This window comes from Epinephelus fuscoguttatus, linkage group LG2 (assembly GCF_011397635.1).
Source record: "Epinephelus fuscoguttatus linkage group LG2, E.fuscoguttatus.final_Chr_v1".
Lineage (NCBI taxonomy): Eukaryota > Metazoa > Chordata > Actinopteri > Perciformes > Serranidae > Epinephelus > Epinephelus fuscoguttatus.
In genome coordinates this window covers 27,476,027-27,501,801 of record NC_064753.1, presented here as the reverse complement: position 1 = coordinate 27,501,801, position 25,775 = coordinate 27,476,027, and the positions used below count along the sequence as shown (strand labels likewise).

Sequence of the window (25,775 nt, the reverse complement as noted above, 5' to 3'; positions counted from 1 at the left end):
ATTTTTACGCCACGCTTTTGAGCGCCATGGAGGAAAAAAAAAAATCTCATTTCCTCTGTGGTTCTGCTGATTGCAGTCTGATGCGGTGCTGAAGTTAATTAGAACCCTGTGATCTGATGTGATGAGGGGGTGACCGCACGGCACGCTGCCACCAGCTCCCCCCCACCACCTCCCCTCCACGACTGCAATCACCCCGAGCCCTCTCGTCATTACTGCTGTAGACTAGGCCATTTTATCCAGATTGAAGGTCCCGCCCTGTTGCTGCTGTCTCCTTTTCGTCTGTCCTTGTCACAGTCTTCGTCTCTGTCTTTTACCAGGTCCTGCGGTTTTGGGCCACCATGCTGAGGTTTCTTTCATCCTCCAGAAGGCCAGAGAGCTTCTCTACTTCTCCTGCAGCTCGCTATTCCACAGACATCCCAGATCCTTCTTCATGTTCATCATTCTCAGCCCAGCTGTGAAACTGGACTAAGCAACCTGAAAGCAAACAGAGGCCCGGGTCAGCATGGGAGTCACTATGGCACAGTATTCGTCAAAAACAGTCTCAGTAGGAGTGCGGCATCGGTCAGTAATCCCTTTGGTCAGCCAGATGGCAAAACAGAGTATTATTTATGACTCTCATTCGCATTCATATCAGTTTGCACAAAGATTTTTGGAGTATATGGTGCAGATTTTTAGAGGCTCAACACCCCAAATTCTGCTATGGACAAATATGGTCTGTGAACCGTGTTGCCCTCTCGAGTCACAGTGCGCTTCCCCGACATTAAAACAACACGTCTGTAACAGCTCTGATAAGTTTTCACTAAAAGACACTCAAAGAGGGGGGACCGTTTTTATGAAGTGACAAACTCACACAGTGAAAGGATCATCCCATAAAAGTCCATGCGAATGAAATGTACGAGTGTTCGCTGGGTGTGAAAATATACTGCGGCACGCACCTCTGCAGACCCTTGTATTAATCAACCTGTCTGCACTTTGTTTTGAGAGTAATCTCGTCCAACCACCAGAGAAGCACTCAGCAGTAAGTGGCGCTTGGCTGTGCTTTGAAGGCCGTGGTTTATTGCCATCCCAAAGCACAGCAAGACTGCGCTGTAAAAACACATCATCTCAGCGCTCAACACTCGCCTCCGGTTACACACCTCACACATGGCGATCCAGCACGGGCCTGAAGACCTCTTTAACAACTCCTGGCCTACGCTTGGCTATCAGAGGCCTATACATTTAGACACAGACGAGGCCTCTATTCAAGTCAGTTCCTTGTGTTTGTTCATGGAAATGGGAAGTCCTCTTTCTTCGCATCTTCCTTTCTGATTCTCAGTCACGATAAAACAATAAGGACAATTAGGCTCTTTTATACCTCCATTCTCACACAAATAAAGTTAAAAACAGCAGCATGAAAAGTTCCTTAATCCACCGCATGGTATTAAAGGATCAGCTACAGAGGTGAATTTAATTTGGTTGCTCAGAGACGCCACATTATGGAAAGGTCATTTTGGTCTTATTGCCCATCCAACTTCAGAAACTTTTTTAATATTCTTAATTGTATTTTGTTTACTTCTATATTCATGTGCATTCCTTGTATGTGAAAACATACCTGGCAATAAACTGGATCTTGAGTCTGATAAGCGTGAGGTCTTATTAAACAGATTTCTTTTTAACTGCCTTTTGTGAGTGTCAAGGTGACAGAAATCAGTGTGTGTCTGTGTGCACGTGTGTGTTGCTGTGTGCAAGTTATGCTTTTGAAAAAATCCGGAGGGCGAGACCTTGTCCTTCAGCTAGCACTCCTTAAATCTCTCCTTTCTTAGTATGAATCACAAACACACACAGACACAGATGCAAATTTTCCATTAATACATTTTTTTCACTAGTATTCCAGTGTTATATCAGTGGGAGAATGTGGCTTTTCAAAAAATTCATTTGTTGCCATTTCACTTCAAATTAACTTGACAAGGTTTTTTTTTCTTCTTCTTTTCATGAGTGGCACAGCCAGGGACGCCGACACCTCCCACGTACACCCTCCTCTTGACTACTGAGTGGCATCTAAAACTTTAACAAAACAAAGTGCCTCTTCTTGTCACTTAACCTCCTCAAGAATGCCTCCTTTAATATTAGGATGGAGAGTGCAGGTGAAATTTAAAGTAGAAGTAAATAAAAGTGCTGAAATACCAAAGTGGAGGGTGGCGGTCGGCTGGGTGGTGGTGGAGTGGCAGTTAAGGGGCACACACTCACATAGATTTGTCCAACTTCATAATGTATAGCATCCATGAGCCTAATGAACATTAACTACACCAGGTTTTTCCTGACGTTTAAGGGCCCACTGTGTTAAGAAAAGTAAGCAGAGCAGATTGCAGGCATGAATGAGCATTACAAGTCAACACCATATAATAATAAATCACCACTACGAGTGAAATCTAATTTCAAACTGGAAAGAGTGAAATGCATGTGCAGATGTGTCGTGGAGGCAGAGTAAAGCAGGTCTGAGGAAGTGATTGCTCTTAAATGGGTGACCTCCTCTTCTTCACATCCTAGAAAGCTGTTTCAATGACCACAAGGAGTTTTGTGTATAAGAATATATATCTCATATTGTCTTAAATTTATCAATAGTAGCTGGGATTATTGAGTTGTATTACATCAGAATAGAATGTATGTGCACGTGTATGTGTATGTATGTACATATACGTGTATATGCACCTCTCTTGCACCTTGTGTGTGTTGAATGTTCATGAGTCATCGACCAATACCAATAATAATATAAGTTATTTTATTTTCTGTGTGTATTGTATATGTACACACCATGTGCCTTGGTATTATTCACTCATGGTTTTTTTCCTCTAATTTGAAAATTGAAATAAAATTTTGATCAAAAAAAAAAAACATCCTAGAAAAAAGACATTATTGGTCCTCTGTATAATGTGACCTCTGTCTAAACACTGAAGGGGTATATATGAATGTAATATTCATCCTTCAAGGGCGAGGAAGAGATTGAATGTTTTCCTCTTGCAACGCCAATGAAAAGAGCTGCTGACCCACATCTTAAAGGTAGCATACGTGGCATAGCTTCGGATCCTCTTAAGGCAGGGACTTTTATTTTCTCTCAAAAGGAGGAGGTCAACAGGTCAAAGCATGAAGGCCCACAGCACTGCCAGCCTTTTTTTGCTTTCCTTTTTGAGCTCAATCAAAAGAAAGGATGAACTGAAGCCAAAGGTACACATGAGCACTTATATGTAGTGGCAAACCCTTCACTTTTCCTGAGGAAAAGAGTCGTGTGGATATATGTGTATTCATACGTGAGTGTGTGTAAGTGTGTGTGTGAGTGTGTGTGTGCGCCTTCGGTCAATAGGAAGGCCAGTGACCTTTCTTTGCAGCTCTTGCCTCTCATCCTGCAGCAGCATCTTTGGCTGGTCTTTCTGCACCTGTAGCTCAGAAACCTGTTCTTCGTTCTGCCTCTTCACCTCCTTCTGCTCAACACACAGACAGGAATGAGGGAGCAGAGGTGAGGCGCACAGAGGATTGAAGCTGTCTGTTTTTGAAGGTGTCAGCACACCTTACTTTTGCATAATACATATCACACCTCACAGATGATCCATTAGCAGGTTACGGCAAGAGAGACGAGCAATAAGCCGACAAGATACAGCTGCAGCAGACACAGAGAGACAGGCACGCCGCACACAAATACACAATATCCTCCACTTTTACTGCCAGATGAGAGGGTGGAATCGTCCCTTTGGGGCAGACTTGTGTGTGGCTGCATTTAAAACCACTTTTACTGGACTGACTTCTGGGCTCCGACCCTAAACTGCCTCCGGAGAAAGCACAAAAGACAAAGTGCGTGAGGGAAAGAAAAAGAGAGAAATAGAGCGAGAGATGAACATAGAGAGGGAGGCAGACAGAAAAAGAGAAAAGGCAAGCCACCACACCCCCTGCACTTCCAGACACTGATTTATAATTTTAATATCTCTAATTTCCACAGCAGCGCCCATTTTCCAAATGTCATTTTCCAATTTATGTCAAACCGTGTGACCATTTTTCTTAATACAGCTTATGACAAGCTCGGTGGCAAGGCGGATATGCAATTCAGATTGAGTGTTTTACAGGCACAGCAGCAGACACACTAGGGTGTTTGTGTGTTTATCTTTATCAGTGTCTGCTCAGTATTTTGGAGGGGAAAGACTGGGAGCGTTACACACCAGGGAAAAATTGGATTCCCTGCAAAATATGTGCCCTCAGGGAACAAAACCATAATTCTGGCATAAATCTAATAATTACAGTTATCATAATAAGAATTATGATGGTGGCAATGATAATGTATTAAAATATGCATTAACATTAAGAGCTTGAAATGGAATGTGGGCCGGCTTTATGACCATTACATGAATATTGATGTTAATTAAAACAGAACCTCCCTTTTTATGTATCACTCTATCTTGTTGTAATGGTTGTAAAAGAGTTGGACACAGTGGTGTGCCAGATGGACCAGAATTCATTACTGGATGGTTTACTCTATGTGGGGCACTCATGGGAAACTCATCCTACATGTGCAGGCTGGCTATTTCCATCTCAACCTCTGTGAGTGTGGACAAATAGTATTTAAGGTTAAAGAAGCCTCTGAACTCAGTGTTTTAATCCAGATGTGTTTATAACTCAAGTGGAAGCTGTGGTAAGAGCTGGTTGAGTTTTCTTTACCGTCCACTAATTTTGCGAGGCAAACATGGGACCAATGTTTATGTTAGACGGTACAAGATATAATACAATAAATACAATATTTTATTTAAAATTATACCTATGAATCCTCCATGCATGCCAAGTCATGGAGTTCCACAAGGTTCTGTGCTTGGACCAATTCTATTTACCTTATATATGCCTCCCTTGGGCAACACTATTAGAAACTGCTCCATAAACCTACCCAATTATATATACATATATATATATATATATATATATATATATATATATATATATATATATACCATTGTATAGCACCATTGTAAGGAATCTCAGAGTAATCTTTGGTCAAGATATGTCCTTTAACTCCAATATAAAACAAACTTCAAAGGCCAACTTTTTTCAACTGCCTGTCTCAAAAAGATTCAGAAAAACTAGCCTACGCATTTGTGACTTGAAGGATGGACTATTGCAATTCCTTATTATCAGGTTGCTCCAGTAAGACTTATCCGCAGTGAGGGTCCAAGGATAGAGTGTATCATATGTTATAAAACCTTCTGAGGCAAATTGTGATTTTTAATGTTGGGCTATACAAATAAAATTGAATTCAAGTAAAACTGACTGCCGTTACAAAAAAAAGAAGAAATTTACCTCATCCTTCAAGTTTTTAATGGCCAAAAATTGAGTTCAAAAGACATTTTGGACCAATTTGTTTAAATCACCTTGTAAAGGTTCAGCTGGATTCTTTAGAGGCCATGATTATTTATTTACTACATCATGAATTCTCCTTCATGCTTTTCCTTGACTTCATGAGTCACATTTTCAATCAAGAAAAAGTAGTCAACATATTTCTACCAAAATATGTGGTTTCATAAACCGCATATCTTGTAGCTTAGTTTCCCCTTCTGACCATCAGGAGAATGATGAAAAATCAGTACACTAACATAAAGTTTATACAAAGCTATCTGGTGACAGAGTTGGTCACACTGCAGATTTAAAGTCGGGAGACACCTCAAAAACATCCTAAAAACTTCAATAGCTTTCTCGCTGCAAAGGAGTCTGGGTATTGTTGATTTAAAGGACCACACCAATGACTTTCCATGTTTCATCACATTAACTTTAAACAACTACTACTGACCTTTTTCTAAAGTGTGCAATAATTTTAGATTGATTTCCTTCTTTATGCCCCAGGCACCCATTGATTCTAGTTCATGCAACCATGGTTACAAAAATCAATTTACAAACACTTAAAAACTTCCTTGATATAGGTAATCTATTACAGTGGACATTCCTGTACTGCATCATGTTAGAATACAGCTGCAAGCAGGGACTGTTCTGAAAGCTTCCTTGCTTGCGCATTTAAGGGCTTGAGGAGAAATGCAGACATCTGGGAGTAGACAGTTACTGAGCAGCAACCTTTTCAAGGCAGGAAAATCTTATCATCCTTTTCACAATTTTCATGTTTGCTTTCAGTTCGTCATGTAAGTTTGATGAGTCAATATTGATGTACAGTAAATGCAAGTAAGCGCAAATTAAGTTTTTAACAGCTCCAGCATGCGGCTGCTATCCAACATGATGCATGCCTGATATTTAAAGTTATTTATGATCTTGCACCCCTTCCTCTTAAAGGATGCCTGGCCTATCCCTGCATGGCAGGCCAGTAGGAATAGAACATCTACTATGGGTGACTGGGTGCTGTAGCCTTTGCTCAGTCTAGTTTCAATGTTAAAGCAGTGAGAAAGTGGCATTTCACACACACAAATATTTAATACTCAGGAAGCTTTGCAGCGTTTAAAGCTGTGAGAAAAGTCAGCAAAAAAGTGTCATCGCCAATGATTGCTTTGTATTTATTTATACTGATTTTATTTATTATCTCAAAGTGATGGACTTTTATGTACTGTGCTGTTGTATGACGTGTATTTGCTGTTCTATTGTTGTTTTTTGTCTATTTTCCCAGGGACAACAGATGCAAATTAGCTGCTAGCTAGCACCTGTACATTTCCTTTTAATTGTGTGCTGTCCCTGCAAAAATAATCATTAAATTAAATCAAATTAAACAATAATACAAACTTAATTGAAGAGCAATAAAATAAAATGAAATGAACACTGTAATGGGCAAATGCAGGCTGGCCAGCAGTGAGGTTAAGTATACACTAATTTTACACAAATGGGATAAAAGATGCAAAACCACCTGTATGTTCAACACATCCACTGAGCTGCTGATACTTGCTGCATGACTCCAGGCTGGCTGGCTTCTTATACAACTGAGAGACAGACAGCCCTGAGCCTGACTGCCCATGGTCACTCCAATACTATAAAAGTTCCACTCTGGCTACCAACATGCTCTAAAACCCTTATATGATCACTGGGGTTTAAGTGACAGAGCAGGACCTGTCTATGGCGTAGTGGTGTTAAGACCTGCTTAGGGTAATCTAAACAGTCTCACCTCTATCCGTCCTCTCCCCTCTGAGCCAAACACTGATCGACTCTCCGTGAGTGGCGGCCCGCCAGCTCCCATGTTCCCTACTATTGAAAAAAGGGTAAAAATAACAGGAACAAGTTGTCGGAAATGAAATTTCAATTCATCCAGTCCCTTTATACACTGGTGCGAGAGCCTGTCGTTGAGAGGGAGGGATCAATAGTGTTTAGACAGCAGGGCAGATTTTCTAAGCGCCGGATCAATAGGAAGGAGAGAGGAAAAAATACCCTGGCTTTTCTTTGGCTGTTGTAGTAAATACGAACAAATCAGTGGCCTTAGGCTAAATGGATTGACCAGCTGTTTCCGAGTTCTGTGTTGTAAATAAAGATCCATTCTGAGGTGTGTAACCGAGGCCCAAAGGCGAGAGTGCCACTGTTCAGGCTGGCCCTGCATGGGCTGTGCTGGACCACACAGGTGTCAGGGGGCAGGGGACAAAGCAGACAGTCTGGATGTTATTTAAGTTTGTTAAGTATATAAAAGGGGATTTAGTTACAGTATTTTTTTTTTCATACAAGACACACTGTTCCTTTTGATTTTTAGTCTTGGTCCCTTTGTTTAAAAATGTAGAAGGTTTGGTCAAGTTTGAAACTTCCTGCGTCTGTTACTCCAAGTGATGAAACATGAATGCAATCATTTATCCAGCATGTTTAGATATGTTGTTAGATTTCTTTGATCACTTGCTAAATAATTGTCACGTGGCTCCTTATCCCATCGCATAGTGTTCAGGGTGGGAGGCCTGTGCATTTTGCTTATTGTAGCTGGTGGTTTATTGGTTGTTGCGACAACAATTATGCTAAAGCTAAAGCTTATGCTGAAGCCTTACATCAATTTGCAATCCCATTAATGTGTTTATTGTTCTCGTAAAGACAAATATGCAATGGCGGATCTTCCTATAGGTGACACAGGCAGCTGCCTAGGGTGCCAACCAGAGGGGGGGTTGCCAAAACTGCTGAAATTCAAAAATGTACCGTACAACAACATTTCCAGAAGAAGCTTGCCTTGGGTGCCTAATGTGCTAGGTACAGCTCTACAAATATGTGTACATAAACAGATGAATTTCTCATACAATAAACATTTTGAACCACATTAAATACTTATCTGGTATTTTTTAATATACTTTTATATAAATAGAGACTGAAAATATTACCTTAAAGACATGAATAATTGTTATCTCGTCACACAGTAGAAGTATCTTGTTAAAGAAAAAGACAAAACGGCAGAGATACAACTTTTTTGGAGTGTTTTCGCTTTGTTATTTAACAGTTAAAAACACAGAGGAGGCAGGGGAGATAAAGGAAAGGGCCTGAGCCAGATTCGAACCCCGACCACTGCGGTAAGGACTGAGCCTTATGGTACACACTCTACCCGTCCAGTTACCAAGGCGCCCCTGAAACACAACATTATAGGTGGCTAAAATAAATCATTACATGAAGGATAAGACTGGTCTGTGACGTAGGCAACTGTGGCAGGTTAAATATCTCCACCAATATACTGGGCTAATCAGAGGGTAAGATCCTGACAGGATGACTGATGGTGTGCTTGCTTTGCCTCACCTCTGGACTTATTAAAGAAAAACACCACAGGCCATGCTTTCACAAAACTCATTGGTCAACCACAGTGGTGTATGTGATGGGTGAAATTCATCACTAAAAACTCCTCAGCCCAAACAAAACACACATTGGAGCACCGAACGACACAAGATCCTCTGGTCATTACAGATTGCCTCCAAACTCAGCGAGAAGACACTTTAAAGGACAAATGTGCGCGGGAAAAGATGGCTGTTGACTCACGCTGCAGGGTTGACAAAAAAAAAAAAGAGAAGGGAGAGCGAAATCTTAGGCTTTACTGTGCTCGGAGGGACTGTCTGTGGCTGAGAAAAAGTATGCATCTGGCCAAAATCCCTCTCTTCTCAATTCAGGCTCCTGCTAGTCACAGCTGAAAGAACTACCTGGCTTTATATTTGGCCTCCCTAAACATACAGCACAATCTGCTGTTGTCTGGAGGTGACGTATATCTGCCCTCTCTTTGCATTAGGCCAGTAAAACTGCACAGACACATCCTAAACCTACTGTACAACTGCAGTCACACAACAGACACAGAATCTTCACAAGAATACATAAACAGAGCAGCTAGACATGTTGTACGACTCATTTGAGAGCAATTTCCCGATGTAATTGAGGCTTTGTGTGTGTTTGTAAGTGCCGCCTCTCTCTGATTAAGGTGACCTAAGATTGTGCACTTACCGAATCTCAGGCTGAGCAGCAGAGGTTAGAGCACAACTCATTGGCTTCCTGAACACATTACCTTAATGATGCCATTCCTCACGCCTCCATTTCAACACATTTAGAGATGGAGCAGTTACAACGTCTATTAAGACATTCAAATGACTCCCAGAGCTATTTACCCACTGCTCGAGCACAAAAGGGTAGCCTGAATTAAGTGTGACAGCGCTGACTCGCTTCCCCTTCCAAACAGACAAAATACATAGACAAAGTCATCATGCAGGAACGGTCATTAAAAATTTAGATTACAGCTTCCGTGCTTTCCCCCGAAAAACTCTTGTCTTTTCTCCGCTTGTTAATAGGATTGTTTTTCTTTTAATATTAAAGTGTTCATTATGACAGATTGTGAAGCCGACTCTGAATGCTGCTTGTTCTCCCGTTCTTGGCATCTGATCAAACCTCATTTACTCGACTGGGGGATTGAATGAAATGTCTGATCATTAACCCCGTGTCTGCCTCTGGAGGAGGAGTGGCTGTTTACCTCCTACACATTTTATCTTTTGCTGCACCTCAATTTAAGCAGCTCAGATGTTAACATCTGTGTCACCCCATCAGAAGCTTGGATATTAAAAAACTAAGACATTCGCTAACCTGTAAAACACACAAGGTATATGTGGTGTACTTGAAAGAGATTTACTTTCATTGTTAGTTGCCAAAGACAAAATGTTAAAAAGACTAATCTGATTGTCAGCTTTTCTTCTTCTACTCTTGGCCAGGTCACTGTCCGATGTGCTGCACATCTCAGTGAGTGGTCCTTAATGTGGTCAACTCCCCACGGACTATCTGTTCCATATTCTGGCCTATGTAAGCGGTTTTCCCCCTGTTTGGAGGTATTTGGGGTATTCTTGGGAGGAGACAAGGGCTATTGAGAGTGTTTATGTTCCTGGCTTGTACAGAGGCTTCTAATGTGTAACACAGGGCACTTCAGTATTCAGACGCCTGGGGCTATTCTCTAAGTGGTCTTTACTTTGAAAACACAGGTGCCCTCCAGGGGTTGATGAGTGGTGGTTGTGTGCATGCGTGTGTATGTATGAGGAAGCAGTAAGCTGGGAGGGCAGATAAAGGAGCTGCACTGTTTGGAGGTCCATGCAATGCTCTGAATAATATATCCATACATCATGAGTCCATGTCAGACTTTGATTCAGTGTGGTGGTCTTGCAGAAACCACTGTGGTATTATCTTTAATAATGCAAGCTGGGATTAGGCGCTTACTCTCTTCTGATAAATATGGGCAAATCAATTAATTCCACTGACACCGCCCACCCCTTCTCACAGCACATATATAAATCCAACATTGTGCTTGGCTTTCTTGTTTTTGCTCTCTAAAGCAGGACTGAATAGTTTGGTTTTTATGTCCTTGTTCTAAACAGAAACTCCACATTGTTGGGAAGATTTGTTATTGCTGCGAAACACTGTAAAATAACTGTGATGTTGATATTTGAAAATCTAATGAGGTTTGGAGGGAGCTCATAAATTAGAAAAATAAAGTTGCATATCTGCTGGCGCATGAGAAAATAAATACTTGTGATAAAATTAATAGGAGATCTCTGATATATCTCAGGCAACCATGTCCAAGCAGGAAAATGCATTCTATGTAATATAAACATGCATCATATGGCATGACTGCACACATGTCTTCACTGTGTCCTGGTAGAAAACCAGTTTAAATGAGGATAATAAAAGAAAATATGAGTTTGTTATGCGTTTCACAGAGGTTATGGTGTCAGTGGATGCAGTGCTGATGGAAAGGCCTCATGGCTGTTTTAAAAGCTATAGACCACTTAGCAGATCTCAGCTGGTCCTCATGCCAGTGACCTTGGTAATGAGGAGCAGCTGGCACAACAGTCATTAGGCCTGGCTATCTCCACCTTCAGGAACAATCTTTTATTTCCATAAAACCTTTTATCCATTTCTCCTCTGTGCTGCCATACAGTCTAACACCGGCCGAGGGGCCATTAATGACTATAGCAGTATAGCAAATGTCATTACATAGCTTGTCTTATCAATACTTCTAAAAACAGAACATCAATGGGAATAGAGGCAGAGCACATATAATATGTTTCTGGTAGTGTCACAATCTTGTAGGTCTAATTAAGCTGAGTTCAACAGAAAGGCTGCATGAGAGGAGAGAGGAGAGGAGAGGGTGACCCAATTAAAACCAAATCGAAACTCAGACTCACTCTACAGTGTGGCTCATGCACACAATGAGCGGGAACCTGTGAAAACAAGGAGAACAAGCTTTATTAGTCCCTAAAAAGCCCTGTTGCTGCATTAATATTCTAGCCTAATGAAAGCTTAGTTTTTTTCCCCCCATTTCCCTACACTTGCCTGTCACTGTTCGGTTCATAAATATTGTCTTATTATGATCATCATGACTTTTTTCTCTAGATATGCAGAAAATTTCAGAGCCAATTACCAGAATGACAGGTGAAATGGGATCGTGCTGAGAAGAAATGAAGGGTTGCCATGGTGATATAGCCAAAGAATCAGACTGTATGTGTGGTCATGTGACCAATATCTGGCTGAACTGCTGCTATGCTCAGGCCCTGTACACCAAAGGACACTTAACCTCAATCGCTGGCAGCAATCGCGGGCCCATCCAGCTGAATTTATTTGCTATTTCTGTCTGCGGGTCAGGCTGGCTGTGCGTCTGGTGCTGCAGCTACAGCCAAACCCAGGGCATTCTCAACCCCTCTCTTCCTAATGACAGCCCTGGAGAACTGAGCAAAGCGCTGAGGGAGGCCCGCACAGAATATTTACAAAATCTGCATTAAAAGAAGGTTTCTGACAACGTTACAGCATCCAGAAGGAGTGGACACAAAGCAGGACAATACACTTATGTAAACTACATAAAAAACATGTATATGTAACCGTTAGGTGACAGTTAGGTGGCTCACCTGCACAAAGAGTTTATTTCGTCAGTGACAGCTCTAAAAATATGCACATGTTCTGATCTGTTCTGTTGTTAACAGAGCACTGCTGTACTTATATGTGCTGTGTGAACTGCGTCCCACTCTGTGATCCCCCTTATTACGAATACAATACCATATGCACAGACAAGGATTAATAATTGAGAATGTGTAAAATGGAATTGGAAATGAAATGACTTGGATCAAAAGTTAATTAAGAAACACCTTGCACAAATATATCTTTTTAGATTGTGCCTGCTCACACAACAGCATGAAGGGTTCACGCCAGTCCAACTGAGCCAGTCAACGACAGACTCAAACAAATCTACTCTGAAACTAGAGATGAGCAAGAAAGTACTCTTTCAGTCTTTGTATTTGTCTCGATCAGAAGACAAAGTCTACTCGAGGAGGTACTTAAAAAAATTATTTTTTCTTGGTGAATCACTTAATACAAAGTAAAAGAGTGAAGCTTAGTGGCAGGGCTACAAAAATCACCCCCCATTATCACGTTGAGAAGTCGTGAATATGTTTATCTTCCATTAAAACTGATTAAAAGTCATTCAAAAGTGAAACGCAACATACAGCAAATGCAGATGTGCCACTGATAATGACGCTGGAGTGAAGCGTGTGGACAAAAATTATACAAATAAATAAATAAGCTCAAACAAACGGGAAAAATCATCTCACCAGAGCAATTATGGATCTAATCAGAGGTTTCTGCGTGAAGGTACAGCTCTGCTATCTCGCTCCCATTTGCATCATAACACAGTGTGCAATATTAATTTCCGAGTTTACTGCTTATTGGAAGTGCAAAGTATGAAAAGCCATTAAGGCCCCAAATAGGAAAGCAATTTGCTGTCACATGGATTCGGCTCTATTAAAAAGAAAAATCTTGTTAACCATTTGGAATTAGAGTCATTTGGCAAAAGGCATTCTGCCGCACTCCAGTAAAATAAGTAATTATGCTTCTCTTCTTTCTATCCCTCTCTTTCTTTCATTTGCACAGGCGAAGTGGGGAGTGGTGGATAGGGAGAGCGACTGGATGCAAAGGTAATTAAAGTTGTTGGCTATCTGTTTGGTTAATGTAGGGATCAGGCCAGCTGAGAGCTTTGGAGGCGAAAGCAAGATGAGAAACACATCCATTTTTCTGTCTGTGTCTACCAGCCCCCAGGCAAACTCTGATCTGGTCCATATATCACCTATCCCAATCCTGCAATCCACAAACCCAAACAGGGAACTATCCATACAGAAAAACTCGAACTGACTATTCCTCTGAGCTTATCTCAGTTTCATTTAGGTTCCAACTGAGTAAAATCTCATTAGCAGTTCTCAGTTGTGAGTAGCCTACTGTTTAAATTAAACCATCTCTGCAGGCCCTGATGTCTTAGCAGAATACATACCATGTACTTTAAGTGCTGCACGCTGCATACACTTAAGACATTTGTCACGTCGCTAAGTGTGTCACTCCCTCCCTAACTTTTTGTTTTACCAGTTAAGAAAAACAGGTATGCCTCATATGTGATCCTATACAGGAGGTTCTTACTGCCTAAGGCAAATTAGACCAGTGCCACTTGAAATGAAATGTAAGAACAACTATACAATAACCAAAACTGAAGTTCAGCCAGGAACACTTTAATCAAAGACATTTTTTTTCTATTTCCAATATTATATTTGGCAATATGGCTCTGCTCTGGGGGCCCTCTGCTTTTCCTCAGGCCTACACAGGGAGCCTCTTCCACACACCTAGGTGGAAAGACTAAGGTGAAAAGAGCACACCTCTCTGCCCTTCCACATGCTTACGTGGAAAGCCTAAGGTGGAGAGAGCACAGCACACCTCCTGCTCTTCCACACACTTACATGGAAAGCCTTAAGGCAGAGAGAGAGAGAGAGAGAGAGAGAGAGAGAGAGAGAGAGAGAGAGAGAGCGCACACCTCTCTGCCCTTCCACATGCAAACAAGGAAAGCCTGAGGCAGAGAGGCAAACCTTCCTGCTCTTCCATGCGCCTACATGGAAAGCCTAAGGCAGAGAGACCAGCAGCACAGGCCCTCCCAGGAACAGAACAGTGCAGCATCAATGACAAACAGAAATGACATTGATAAGTCAGACACAACTTGGAAAGGAGGAGCTGGGGTGGAGGTGGGTTGCAAAGTGGCTTGCAGAGGAAACAGCATCAGTAGGCAGGCAAGAGCAGGTTAAATAGGTCGCCCTGAATGACATTCACCAATTGGTTGCATAGACAGGAATCATGTGATCTATCAGCTGACTCCCTTCCATCAATCAGCTGCTCCATCAGTTGAATGGACTGTTTGAGATCAGCTGATGTAGCTGGGATGTGAGTTGAGCTTGACATAGTGTCCTGCTTCAACTAACACTATGCTCATTTTAAAACAAAAAGATGAAACAACATCAGTTACTTAGGGTTAGGGACAATGCTGCTCAAACCTGCTGTTGAATAGTTTTCTTGGTGATTATGTCTCTCACTCTACATGTGGGATTCCTCAGCCTTATTCCCCATCATACTAAGTTTGAAAAACTCTTTTGCATAAAATACAAAATATTAATTGCCTTCTATTGGTTTCAGCCATGCTGCAAAATCTTGGTTAAATAGCCAGTTGTCATAAAAGCTAACCTTCCCAATGTTGCCCAAGGTACAGTGACAGCTAGCTAGCAGAGGGTGGATCCTCTGCTCTAAACATCCTGGCTGGAAACAAAACATAAGTGTTGTTGGTTTTGCTATTCTGATCTGTTTGATGTTAATGCAACAGGCATTGAGTAAATTATTCAAAATATTTTTGAGATTTTACAACCCAACATAAGATAAAAACATCTGTAAAATCCTACTCCCCATGTCTTAGCATTTTAAGATTTTTTAGGACTGACTTATTAACATAACAATCAAGACCTTACCTTTAGATTAATAAATTCAATGCCTTTAAGACTCTTTAAAGATCCACAGGAACCCTGCATGAACAAATTAGTGGACACACTAAGAAACACAAAATCTCAGCTCTAAACCTGTCCCTATCCCTTCCCCATGCCAACCAGACTCATTTGGAGTGAACTCTTGCCCTGAACCTTTAGTTAAGCAGTATTTTCTGGATAGTGTCATGACCTCATAATCATCATTATCCCAGCTCAATGGGTAACCTATCCAACACAGGCTTGGCTCCCTACATTCCACCATAGGAATGAAAGCCAAAAAAGAAAAAAGCGCGATTTATGGGGTGGCATGTATGGCCTCTAAGGTGTTTTATGGTTGGACCTGCAGGGCCTATTTAGGAAGCGCTGCGTGCTCCGTCCTGACCACAGGTATTGATCGTCAGCAATGGCCATGGCGTGGCTGACTAGTTAAAGCCCTGCATGTGCCCTCACAGGGAGATGAAAATGAGGCCTCTGTGTGTAATGATCTGTGTATGAGCAGGGAGAGGAGGCCACAGAGACAGAGAGGAGAAGAAATTAAATCATTCCTTTGCTCTTTCAGGAGAGGCTCTGCAGCCAGCCATGCTTGGATGCTTAATGTGGGATCTGTTTTTGAGAGGAAAATTAAAAAGAGAGAGAGAAGAGAGTGAGAGCGGGGGAAAGAGAGATAAATGGCTGGATGTGGAGGCGGTAAATGAGAGCATCCTGATGCAGAGAGCTGTGTGCGGATGTCCCTAATGGGGTAGGCTGATGTGAGCTGTCTGGTAGCTGACCACCACGGTTACATCGCTTTCCTGCCTACCCCACACCAGGCCCTTCCAGCGCTGAGACGCTCCATGCTAATTGGCAGAAAACGATGGTGCATAACAAGTACAGAAGAGACATTGGTCTAATTTGAGAGGGGGTGAAACGATGGATAAAATGCTTCTAATCATATGAGGCATTTTCTTGTCTGTGAGGCAGAGACTGCTGCTTTCTCTCCCTCCTCTGGAGAGCCCAGAGTCAAGACACACAGGGACAATGACTGTATGAGCAAGCAGATTGTGAATCCACACAAGCTTCAAGACAAAAAGACAAGCAAGTAACAACACCTGAAATCCACTTCCTCAAGTTGGTCAGTCAGCAAACAGCCAGGCTATGAAAGTTGCACTACATTTTTACTTAACCATGAAGTCATTAGTCACAAAGAAGAACAAAAAAAACATGGCTCATTCAATTCCACTGTGAATACGACTTTTATTCATGGGCTGAATTTGTGAGTAGTCTACAAGATGTGCGAATTGGACAATCACGCAGTGTCAAAATCACTGGATGAATGGGCGTAGTTCAAGAATAGAGTGACACTTCCTCTACAACACTTGAATGAACCAGCTTAAGTAGAAGTGATGGTGGGTGTGAAGATGCCAATCACTGAGAACAACTGACATTGTATTGTATTGTTTTCACTGGAGGAAGTCAAATAAGGCACAAAAAAACTCTGCTGCACATCACGAAACAAACTGCTCCAAAAGAAGTGAAAATGATAATTTTCCTCAGTAGAGCCATTTCCTTTGACACATGCGGTATGCTAAAAACATCTTGGGGGTAGCGTAAAGACATGGCAGTGACGGAACCTCTGTGGCTGCATGAGACCCTTTGCATGACCCCATCCTCAAAGCCTCTCACTTCCACCCCACAGGGGTGAGTGCCTGTTCATTTCACCTCACCGGCCTCATTAACGCAGCCCTCTGCCATCATTAAGACGTTTGCAGTAAAATTAATTGAAAGACAGATTAAAAATAAATTAAGAAAAATGCGTTGCAGAATGCCTACGTGCACTTCATAAATCATCGGGGCAAAGCCAGGAGCTGGCTCCCCATAATTAACTGCAGACTATTTATTTTATCCTGACGGTATAAATTAGAATTCAGACGCACAGATTATATTAGGGCTGTCTGCCATGCGGAACTGCTGAGGGGTGTGCAGAATATTTTAAGGATACAAAGAGGAGAACAGAGAGAGAGGGGGAGGGAGGGGGAGATAATATGTAGAAAGGCAAACAATATGTAAATGCATACAAAGCAGAGAGATAACATTTGCGTCCCATGGAGAAAGTATTTACTCAGGCAGTGCATAAAGAAACAATAGACGAAGCAATTAACAGCAACAATCAAGTGCATGATTAAAAGAAACAACAAATGCCTGATTAAATGAACTGTGCCAATTGTTCTGTCGACTCCTCTGCGGTAAGAACAGGATACAAGTTTAACTGCAAGTTTACCCAGCGCTGCTTGTATACACTAGGCCTGTGATCAGTAATAGAGCTGGTGACATAACACTGCCCAGGAAATCTCTCCTCATTCTCCCCTGCCGCCCTCCTCTCTCCTGCTGTATCACAACCTGGCCACTTCACATGCAAATGCAGACTAAAGCTCTTCTGCCAGTCAGCCTCAGACACCCCCCACAGACACATTTGTATCTCTCTGTCTCTCTCTTGCTGTCTGTACGTCTCTCCTGCTCTCTCTCTGCGCTACAGTCAGTGCTGGCCACACACTGCCTCCTCGTGGGCACAGTGCCCAGGCTGGCACGGGGCCAGACCTGCTCTGCCACACTGGACTGGCAAAACGCTCCCTCTCTCTCCACACTCCAGATTCCCCGCACATCCTTTCATCAGAATGCCTGTGGCCCTCTCCTCCTCCTTTCTCCGTCTTTATTCTGCACCACAGCTGTGATCCACACTTTGAAAGTATGCCCTCCAACCAGCCGAAGAAAAATAATGCTACCACGACTACTGCCGGGGAACAAATAAAGCACTCACACATTTGAATGCTTGGTTATTATGCAATCACACTGAAGGCAAAACCGAGTTATCTATAAACAATGTTACATCAAGGCGACGTACCAGGTATCAGGTGCATCGTACAGGAGCATGAACAAGCACTGTAAGCCCTGAGATGTATTCAATTTTGTACATTTTTATGAATCAACACAAAAAGGAGAAATTTGAGCCTCCTTGTTGGCAGTTGTGACACTGACGGATATGACAATACAATATGAGCCTGCCTGTTCACTCGACGTTGTTCTTGATAGAAGATGTGGTATGATATGATCTGCATTGAAACCCACAGCCAGGGGACAGATTCTCTATATATAGACGCTGCACTATAATACTGGATACAAACAAAACCACCACAGTAAATATTTTAAAATTAGAGTGTCAACATGATTAGGGAGTCAATATATAAAAGATATCTGTACGCTGTCAGTAGACAGTATATATTGATACATAAATATAATATAGACAGTCATCTAAAAGAATACACATCCACAGTGGGGTGTAAATTAACAAGTGTCTTCATTTCACAGAGTACTGCACTACTGCACTGAGTCTTTTTTTTTTTAGCAAGAAAACTTAAAGCTCAAATAATCAATGACACTCGTACACACACTGGATCATATTTTACATCATCTCTGCAGCAGACTCTCTGAGTTTGCTTTAGTTGTCAATATCGCCTCCACATTTCCTGTTTCTGTTTTCTTTTTCCTGCTCACTGCTGATTTTTTTTTTTTTTTCAAACTCATCCTCGGTGAGCTGGGAGGAAGTGCTTCTGAATTATGGGCAGCAGTGGGCACAATAACAAAATCAGGTAGTGTATCTTTAAGAATTAAGGTTTTTTTTTCTTTCTATTTTCAGTTATGCAAGTCTGCAAGTGTCCTACTGTGACAGCTTCACAGAGGGAGACTTGTACACCGTGCTGCTCCCAGCACAGACTCCATTTAAATCCTACTGTTTCACAGGGTTAGATCTACTTCCCCTCTGACTGTAATGTCAATTTCAGCCATATCTCTGTGTGTGTATGTGTGTGTGTGTGTGTGTGTGTGTGTGTGTGTGTGTGTGTGTGTGTGTGTGTGTGTGTGTGGTGTATTTGCGTTTTGGAGACTCATATCATGCCTGTGTTTTTTGCAGGACTACTGGGGGGCAGTATGGAGAGGCAGATAGAAGATGGTGAACAACCTTTGCTGTTGATGGCTGTATGCCTGGCTTCCTGTCAGTTATTACACGGATATTTTAAGTACAAACAAAAGCCCAATGAGCCACCATGTCCGATCTCCTGATCAGCTGTCAACATTGCGATTTCTGCAAAACTGAATCTAAAATTGTATCTGAAATGTAACAAATGCCACATACACCCAAAACTTTACCCAGCTGGTGTTAGCAAGGCTTATACCCCAAAATACAGAGCAGGTTTTTAACAGTCATAGCACGAAAAACAACCAGCCTGCCTCAGATGTATAATTTTGTTTCCCCGGTGAGTAAAAAGCCTTGGAGGCGAGTGCATACGCAGCAGTCATGTTTGTTAAGATACATGGCTAGAGCCGGCCTTTTTTCTCAAGCACCGGAAAAACCAGTAAATCACCAGCAAAGAAAATAAATATATACTTATTACATTCTGCACACTGCATATATTCACCTCCTTAACATATTGCACAGGCACAGTGCAAATGTGCAGCACTGCACACGGGCAAAAACATGCCATGAAAAATGACAGCAGGGAGGGGTAACTGCGGACCTGGAATATAATGGTGCGGTGGAGCGGAGGAGAAATAATCATACCTAGTGGAGGGGGATGAGGGGAGATGGGAGGAGCAAGAGGAAGATGAGTCTGTGCCCTGTAGCAGGGAAATGGAGCTCCACTGCTCTGCTGCTGGCTGCCTGATTCCCCAATAACGCTGCACAAGAGCTCCCTTCAGCAAGGGGCAACAGCAGGCAGTGTCTGTACTCTAGAAATACACTCCCCTGACACCCCACTGCCACAGGAGACACATATAGATGCTGCAATATTGGACTGTGTACATTGTAGCAGATACTGAGGTGCTTTTTACACGGACACACTCAAAAAACAAATATCTTAAATACAAAGGAAATTATCAGGCAAATTTCGGCAGTGACACTGAAACACCAGCTGGCTCCCGTCCTTCACAGAATTCTGATTAGAGCGAAAAATCAGCCTGCAGTTCCCTCTGTGGCCGTTAGGTGTCTCTCTTTCACTTCGCATGGCTGAAGCTCCCTCTCTCACCAAGTGGAGCTCCTCTGCTCCTGAACTCCCATCTACACATAATATATACACCATCATTTGAAAATGGCAGCTTTTTGAAAATTCACCTTGATTATCAGACATTAAAAGTGACTTCTCCAGAGCTGAGTGTCTGGCTAGGGGGATGGCTGCAGACAGCAGAACAATGCAGCAGGCTTGATATTAATGCCTGGCTGGGGTGTGCAGGGAGGAGAGAGGAGCCAGCCCTTTGTTCTCTCCTACAGCCAATTATTTTTTACGTGTGCCTCTTTTCACAACAACAAGAGAGAATTTAATTTTAATGCACTCTCTGGAAAAAAAAAAAAAAAAACGGGGGAAAAAAACCATCTACAGTATTCTTAAACAGAGATGGGGACTAGCATCAGCGGTTAAGTATATATGCACACATCTCTGTATGAGGCACAGACGGATGACAGGGGCAACAAGAATGACATCAACACAAACACACACAGCAGCATGAATCCTCTCATGCAAAATGCTAAAACACATACTGCCTCACTCCCAAACCAAAGCAGAAGTGAACACAGCCCTACCCATCTGGAAGAAAGACCAAAATGAGAGGAGAGACACCAAAATAAAACCACGGTTATTTCATTATACAGCATTATGGTGCAGTGGCGGGGTGCACATTAACATGTGCATACCCAGGACCCGATGATAAGAAAGCACACTGTAAAAATAGCAAGGATTCCTGATCAAATGGCATGAAAAATAAAAACCCAGGATTGCTGTTGGTAGGTATGTGGCCAAATATTTTTCTAATTGGAAGGGCACTTTATCTTGCTGTCAGAGAAGCAGTAAAAAGCGGTGCTGTTCCCAGAAGGAGAGGAGCACAGCTTGCTGGCCTTTTATTAGTGCTGGAGCTCTGATATATGCGTCTGCTCTAGGCTTTCATCAGGAACCAGCACCATAAACACACACGTACATACACACAAAGAAGTGCTACAAACTAGCCACACTGAAATCCCAACGCAACCACTGTTAAACAATTCGGCTGATGTACTTTCTAAACATGCAATCAGCATACACTCAACTAAAAATTACTGACAAAATGTTTTCTACAACAAACTGATGATGCCAACAGCTACTGAGGGCATTCTTAGGTTTACAGGTTAGCACAATGATAACACATCAATTGCAAAAACTACACTAAGAAGTATTCAAATCCAGAAACAACAGAGCAGTGCACGGAGCAAATAACCGCCTCAGTACAACCAGACAGTGTAAAATGGTACTGTAACAACCTGGCGGAGTAAAATGCTTAATTCACTGGAGAATTTAAAAAAAAAAAAAAAAAAAGGCACAAAATACAGCACGAACACACAAACACTGCAGCACAAGCTCTTACATATGCAGTTCATGCAAAGCCAGTTTTTGCACACAGAGGCACTCCAAACTGACTCATGCAGACAGACACACAGGCACAGACAAAGACAGTCAGACTGACAGACGCATGCGCATACACACACACACACACACACACACACACACACACGTGTGCACACCCACACTCACAACACACTGGCTAAATTAAATTTCAGTCCTTGGGCAGACAACTAAACTGCTTGTGTGTGGGACCTACTCTGCAGCACAGCAAAACCAATTCTCTGACGATGGCGAAATTAAAGGGCAGAATCCAGCCTGTTTATGGTGCTCACTCTCTTCTCCTCTCAATCAAATGTTTTATTAGCAATCATTTGGTCCTAAAAGTCATGTTCTTGGGAAGCAGCCGGCATGATGACAGCAGCCGCTGGACAGACAACACCACTTCAGCACATACCACTCCCAATTATTTACACCTGGAGCTATGGGTCTGCTGGAGGCTCTAATTACCCACAAGATAACCATGTTTAGAAGGGGGCAAGCTTACCTACACCTTCTACTTCCACTATGTCCCAAGCTTTAATATGTACTGTATCTTGAATAACCCTCAAAATTGGATGTATAAGGAAACACATGACTGAGTGCTAAGTAGCAGCTGACAATACAGAACATGTTTACCAGTTTGTAGAAATAAAGCCCAGCAGGCCAGAGGGTGCCTGGAACTGGCTGAGCAAATATAAAAAACATTGTGATCCTACAAAGGGAATAATAATGTGAACAAAATGCAATAATAACACAAGACTTTATTGATCTGCTATGGAGAACGCCCTACCTCGTAAAATCACTATTTTGATTCTGTTGGCTGAGGTCTGAGCTGACGGGAGCACTGTACCTGCTGATTGAGGCAGCCATGTTGGACAACTCTGCATGTAATGGCAAGAAAGCACAGCAATCAGTAAGATGTCCAGTGTCTTGCTTTCCACAGTGTTACTTTTTATCTTTTTACACTAGGCATTTGGGGAAAAGCTTTCCACTGCGCATTGCATTGCACTGACTGTTTGTGTGATACATTTATTTCTAATCTAAAATGTCAGAGCTCATTTTCACTTTAAAAAAGGTAAATGAAATGAGCATGTGGTGTAACAGAACAAAGCATAAACAGACAGTGGATGTATTTCTATTCAAAATTATCTCAATGGATGTCGTGTGTATGTGTGCACATTCACATGCATGTGCTGGCCCCCCTCGATCTCTCTGTATATTGTATCACTGAGGCATCTCTTTCTACCTTTCTACCCTCCAACCCCCACCCCGCTCTGCTCTTCTCTCCTCTGGTGTCTGGAAGCAGTAATCTGTTCCTGAGCCAGCGCTGCAAGGATTAGGCAGCGACTGGAGATAGGATATATGCGTCATTAAAGCGGAGAGCACAGTGTTGCAGAAGGAGAGAGACAAAGTCAACAAAGGTGACACAGAGACTGAGGAGACAAATACCAGAAACCCACATGTGCCCACACACAAACACGCACATACGTGCACATGTGCATGAATAAAATAAATAGGCCTGCAAACTTATACACACATCTGCCAGTGCCAACACACACACACACACACACACACACACACACACACAAAATCGTCTTTTCTCTTGCATACAATTTCCTAAACCTCCAGTGAATAAGAATAATGTAGTGTTGCAGTAATGGGTGCCGGAGAGAGAAAGGCAATGCATTAAACCTGAGGTGCTAATGCAAGACAATGCATATACACTATGTAGACAGACAGGCAGTAATAACTCTCAATACTTTGGAAAGTAAAGTTGGTGCTGGTGTTGGTTACAATGCTGCAGATTTACCCTCACCTGACGCTCCACATGGTTTGTTACACAGAACAAATCTGAGCAGCTGTCATTGTTAACTGTTTGGAAAAGGGCAGGCACTTTTAAGAAATACTTGGCATGTGATTGGTTGAACCATCTGTCTGTCTTGTCTATCACAGAGGCCAAAGCCAGAAGATGAGTGAAAACATGGAGAAAAACCTTCATTGCATGAAAAAAACCTCTCCAGATGAGATATAACTAATGATCTTGCAGCATCTACCCTAAACTTCCAAAAAAAAAAATGCCATTGTTGTTTCGAATAAACAGTCCCCCTTTTCTTGTCTCGCCACGCACACCTATACCATGACCGTAGCTGCCAGTACTTCCTAACAGGATGCTAATTGTTCCAAACTGCTGTTGGTGTGAACACAAACATATTACATGAAGGGGAATCCCTAAAAAAACTGGCATTTCACCCAGATGGGCGTGGTTTTGCAGGACGTAGAATTGTTCACTTCGGCGAGCTCCATGACCATCTCTGCCAGTGAGTGCACTTTAATGCTTTATATTATAATAAAAATCCTGAATGATTTTGGTTTGATGAAAATAAGAAGATGGACTGATGGGGCAAATTTTGGGCTTGATGTTTTCTAAAGCTTGGAATTTTGGCAAACTAGACTGAATAATACAGACACACAATATGAGATGAAAGCATACAGAATATATTATTCATGTTTTCTTGTAATTTGTATATTTGGTCTCACACTGATGTACAAGGACGATGATTTAGTCCATCTAAATATTAATATATTTAAGCACTACTCAGTTGTACATATTTTCAAGTGTAAAAATATGATGGTCAATTTGAGAACCTATCAGCAGTCAGGTAAGTCGTTTGAAAATCTGCAGGGAAGACTCATTGTGTTTGCAGCCTTGCTAGTAGTACAAGGAGCAGAAATCGAAGTGTATCTTCGTAAATCAAGACTCACAAAAGAATTTAAAATTCTCACTGTTTGAAGTTACAGTTAGGCGTGAGGTCTCCTGTACGTTTAATCTCAAGGCAAAGATTAGGTTAAGAAACAACTTCTATGGTTACAGTTTTGCTATCTTATTCAAAAAATTACAAGATGACCCAATGCAAGCCGACATGAATGCTTATCAGGCACACAACACTCTGCATGACACAGGACGTAAGGTACCACCCCCAGATGAAATGCCAAGTCCCTTACTGGAGGCCTGACAGGATGGATTTTTATTTGATCTTGTGATATCACCTGAATCCAGCTGCTGTGCAAGGTAAGACTTACCCTTCTTTCCCTATGTAATTTACCAATAAATCCATTGTAGCTCTGTTTTGTGAACTACAACAACCATATCATTACTTTTGCAGCCAACATTTGGCTGGTAAACAGAAACTATACTCTAACAATTGTACGTTTCAGGCAGGTAATCATTTGAGTTACCTATAGAGAATGTATTACTCTAATTAACTTATTCATGGCAGCTAAAATAAGTCTCACTGGCAAAAATCAGTTAAGCTATATTTCTTGTTAAATTACAGCACATTGTGCAGAAATATTTCAGATGTCAGCTTAAGAGTTTTAACTTGCTTAAGTAAAAAATCTAAATGCTTAAGAAAGTGGTGGTTCTCTCACCTGCTCCTGGTGTCCTGTGTGTTTTTCTGGCACTGTATAAGTGAGGTAGGTCTCTGCCCCAGATGAGCCTGCAGGTCTTTACATCTGTGCCCCACCTGGGTGCATCTCTGCAGCCAATCTGCCCCGTGCTGCAACTCTGCAAAGAGCATTTTTCTGTCATTACTGCTACACCTGAAGGATAAACACAGACAAGCAAACATGCTTCAAGAAATAATTTGACATTTTGGGAAATATGCTTATTCGCCTTTTTGGTGAGATTTATACGAGACTATTGAGACCACTCTTATAACTGACTGTCAAACATGAAGCTGTAGATGGCTCGGTTCACCAAGCATAAATACTGTAAACGGGGTAAACAGCTAGCCTGGCTCTGTCCAAAACTAAAAAAAAAAAGAAAAATATCAGCCAAGCAGCACCCATAGAGGTCACAAATTAACATTCAAAATGTTTCTTTAATTCTTGTAAAAAACAAAGCGTAAAAACAACAGATTTGGTTTTTACCAAAGGTTACGTGCTGGACTATTTCTTTGCCAGATGTAGCCACTTTCTGGAAGTTCCTTTGTCAAAATGGCTAACTATTCCTTTAAATACATACTGTAATACAGTATGAAACACACAACTGATACATGGTCATCTCCAAACCGAAAGATAGGTGTTA

At 41.9% G+C, this 25,775-nt stretch overlaps 1 protein-coding gene across 1 annotated transcript in view; it reads right to left on the bottom strand.

The window, feature by feature from the left end:
* Positions 1-257: 257 nt before the first annotated feature.
* Positions 258-25,775, bottom strand: part of LOC125879011 (uncharacterized) — a 145,697-nt gene continuing 120,179 nt past the window's right edge. Inside the window, exons 5-6 of the mRNA XM_049560588.1 lie at positions 25,118-25,288; positions 258-474 (exon numbers count right to left, since the gene is read on the bottom strand). Coding sequence (XP_049416545.1) covers positions 444-474; positions 25,118-25,288 — 202 coding nt within the window. The 3' untranslated portion in view covers positions 258-443. The remainder of the gene's footprint in view (positions 475-25,117; positions 25,289-25,775) is intronic.